Raw genomic sequence first — 2,664 nt, 5'->3', positions numbered from 1 at the left:
GTACTTCTATATGAATAGCAGATCAGAGAAACAATCACACTTTTTACCATCAAATTGAAGATTTCAAATCATCCATATATATGTGTTAGATAAAAAAATACATTGTACATTGCCAGGGAGAGAAATCAACTTTAGATTCCTACAATATTTGTCATAATTCAACTCCAAAGTTGCAAGACCTAACATTTAGTCTATCTAAAAGTTGACGAAATCAACAATAATTCCATCTTCTCCAATGGTTTCCACGACAGTTTTGTACTTGAGGGTCTTCGTCTAGGAGACGGACGGTGGAGCTTTGTTGTTGCGCAGCGAGGAGGCCTCCCCTTTGTTCTTCCGTCGCCGAGGCTCCCGCCTCTAGGGAGGGCTCCGTCGATGTCAAAGATAGCCACCCTGCTTACATATGCTTTCATCCTTGGGCCAAGAGTAGAATCTTGAGAAACCTTTTATATCTCGGCCTCGAGCTCACTTTGATTCATTCAGAAGATGTCCTTCCAACCAGGCTTAAACATCTTGTAACTCTAGTCAAGGTTTTTCTCAAATTGACTTTATACAGGGCAAAGAGAAGAAAATGTCAGCGAAATAAAAATCCGATCCTCAAAACTGTACCATGCTAAGAAACCATTGGGTCCATATTGTCAGTTTTAGTTGTTGCAAAGAAACACATTTTATACTTTTGCCATCTTCTTTGCCCTAAGCTGAAACCTACTCTAATATTTCCCCTTATCCATGTAAACCATCGAACCAACATGCGACTTGTCAATGCAAACTGTAATCTTGTAAATTCTATACAAAGGTTCCTCTTTAAAGAACTCAACAAAATGTATTGTAACGATACTTCATGGGTATCTGAAAATGCATCTATAATAGCTCTCTTTTTATTTATGATACAGTTACAAATGCAGTATTTCCTGAAGGCCCAATTCCACTACACCAACTACCTGTATGCTGATTTGTTGCTTAGTATTGGAAGCACAGGAAGTTCCTCACATGTATATGTTCATTATCACCTACAAAAATGTGTTACCTATCCAATGCTTACCTACAACCGGGTCAGGGCAGTGCTTGTCTCCTGACGCAACACTATATAACAACAGCAGTTCATCAGCAAGAACAATAGAAGTTGAACCGAAATACAAATCAATAGACCAACCCCAGCAATGGACAGATCAACTGCATAGCACCCAAATGAATCTCGAAAAGAATCAGTGGGCAAACCGAAGGGAGAAGGAACTGAAGCCGCATCTGCGTCGAGTGGCCGGCGGCCGCTGTCACTACCCCGTGGCAGACGAGGGAGCGGGGCAGAAGAGGTGACCGCGGTAGCGAATGGCGGTGCGAAAGTTCCGACTGTGGAAGCGGACGAGGGAGCCGGCGGCGGCGGCGGACGAACCGAGCGAGCGACTGGGAGAAGGGAAAGGAGCGCGCCTGAGCCGACTCATCTGCGTGATCACCTCGTCCAGGAGCCGAGACAGTGTCGATTGGAGCCGAGAGTCAGCGCGCGAGCCGAGGGAACGCGTGGAGCGGGTGAGACGAGGGATACCGTGGGATGCTGGGAACGTACAGGTGTCAGCAGATGCGATCGGGTACGCACGGGAGGAGGTTTGCAGCAGGTCTCCACCGAATTTATCCTAGGCATCACCACGCGCGCACACAACACATCGGACGTCCATATTATTTCCAATCCGATGGCGTATGACAGGTCTGATGGGTGCCTAGGATAAATTCGTGCGCGTGCTCATCTGCATCCGCACCATCTAAACCCTAGCTAGCCGCCGCCGCTCCCTGATCGACTGCTCTCTCCTCGACCTTCACCTTTGCACACCGCCGCTGAGCGCCTGCGCCGTGACTTAAAATGCCTCGCCGCCAGCGGGCGGCGATGTCGTCGGAATCGGATGATGCTAGTGCGCCGGAGTGGGGATCGGAGGATGAGGATGACGATGACGAGATAGCTGCACAGGGGGCAGCCGCAGCGACTTTGGCGGCGGGGTTACCGATCAAGCTCGTGATCGACACCAAGACTCAGAAGGTGCGGTTCGCCGAGGCCGGAAGCGACGTCGTGGAGTTCCTCACCGGCCTCCTGTCCCTGCCGCTGGGCACCGTCGTCGACCTGCTGACCAAGGAGCGCATGGTCGGCAGCATCGGCAACGTCCTCAGCAGCGTGGAGAAGATGGACGCCGGCTACAAGGGCAAGGAGCGGCGCCTCAGCCCGGCCGTCACCCCCGCCGCGCTCTCCCGCCTGCAGCAGCTGCTGAGCGCGCACCTCATCAACGGCCGAACCTGCTGCCATTGCACCAGTTCCACGTACAATGCTGCCGCCGCGGGAACATCCACGACGCCGTCGCTACCCACGGCCACGTACACTGTCGGGGACGACCTCTTGGTGACTCCGGCTTCTTTTTTCACGACCATGTCGCTTCTGGGCATCGCGCAGTTCGCACAATTTGGTGGCGAGGACCTCAGCACGCTGCAGGAGAAAACCGTGAAGATCGGCAAGGAAGAGGTATGTACGTGGCGTCCTTCGGTTTCTGACTAGGACTTTTGAACTGCTGGTGATTGATTTTATTTTCCCCTGCATGCGTTGGAATTTTGTAGGCGCTGAGGATACTCGCTGCTTCCCTCAAGTCCAAGACCGTGCTGACGGATGTCTTCCTCAAGAGTCAAGAGTGA

General features: G+C 51.4%; 1 protein-coding gene across 1 annotated transcript; it reads left to right on the top strand.

The window, feature by feature from the left end:
- Window positions 1–1,873: 1,873 nt before the first annotated feature.
- On the top strand, window positions 1,874–2,664 carry LOC125546642. The gene is made up of 2 exons (XM_048710819.1): window positions 1,874–2,497; window positions 2,590–2,664. Exons 1-2 carry the CDS (start codon window positions 1,874–1,876, stop codon window positions 2,662–2,664), a joined length of 699 nt encoding a protein of 232 aa, XP_048566776.1.

Source organism: Triticum urartu, chromosome 3 (genome assembly GCF_003073215.2).
Source record: "Triticum urartu cultivar G1812 chromosome 3, Tu2.1, whole genome shotgun sequence".
Taxonomy (NCBI): Eukaryota; Viridiplantae; Streptophyta; class Magnoliopsida; order Poales; family Poaceae; genus Triticum; species Triticum urartu.
Note: the sequence above shows the minus strand (reverse complement) of the source record. Positions and strands in the feature narration are given on the sequence as shown.

Excerpts from the sequence above, each read along its gene's own strand:
- LOC125546642 (XM_048710819.1), top strand. The coding sequence starts at position 1,874 with ATGTCGTCGGAATCGGATGATGCTAGTGCGCCGGAGTGGGGATCGGAG. Across the intron at positions 2,498-2,589 it reads TGAAGATCGGCAAGGAAGAG|GCGCTGAGGATACTCGCTGC; the intron begins GTATGTACGTGG and ends GGAATTTTGTAG.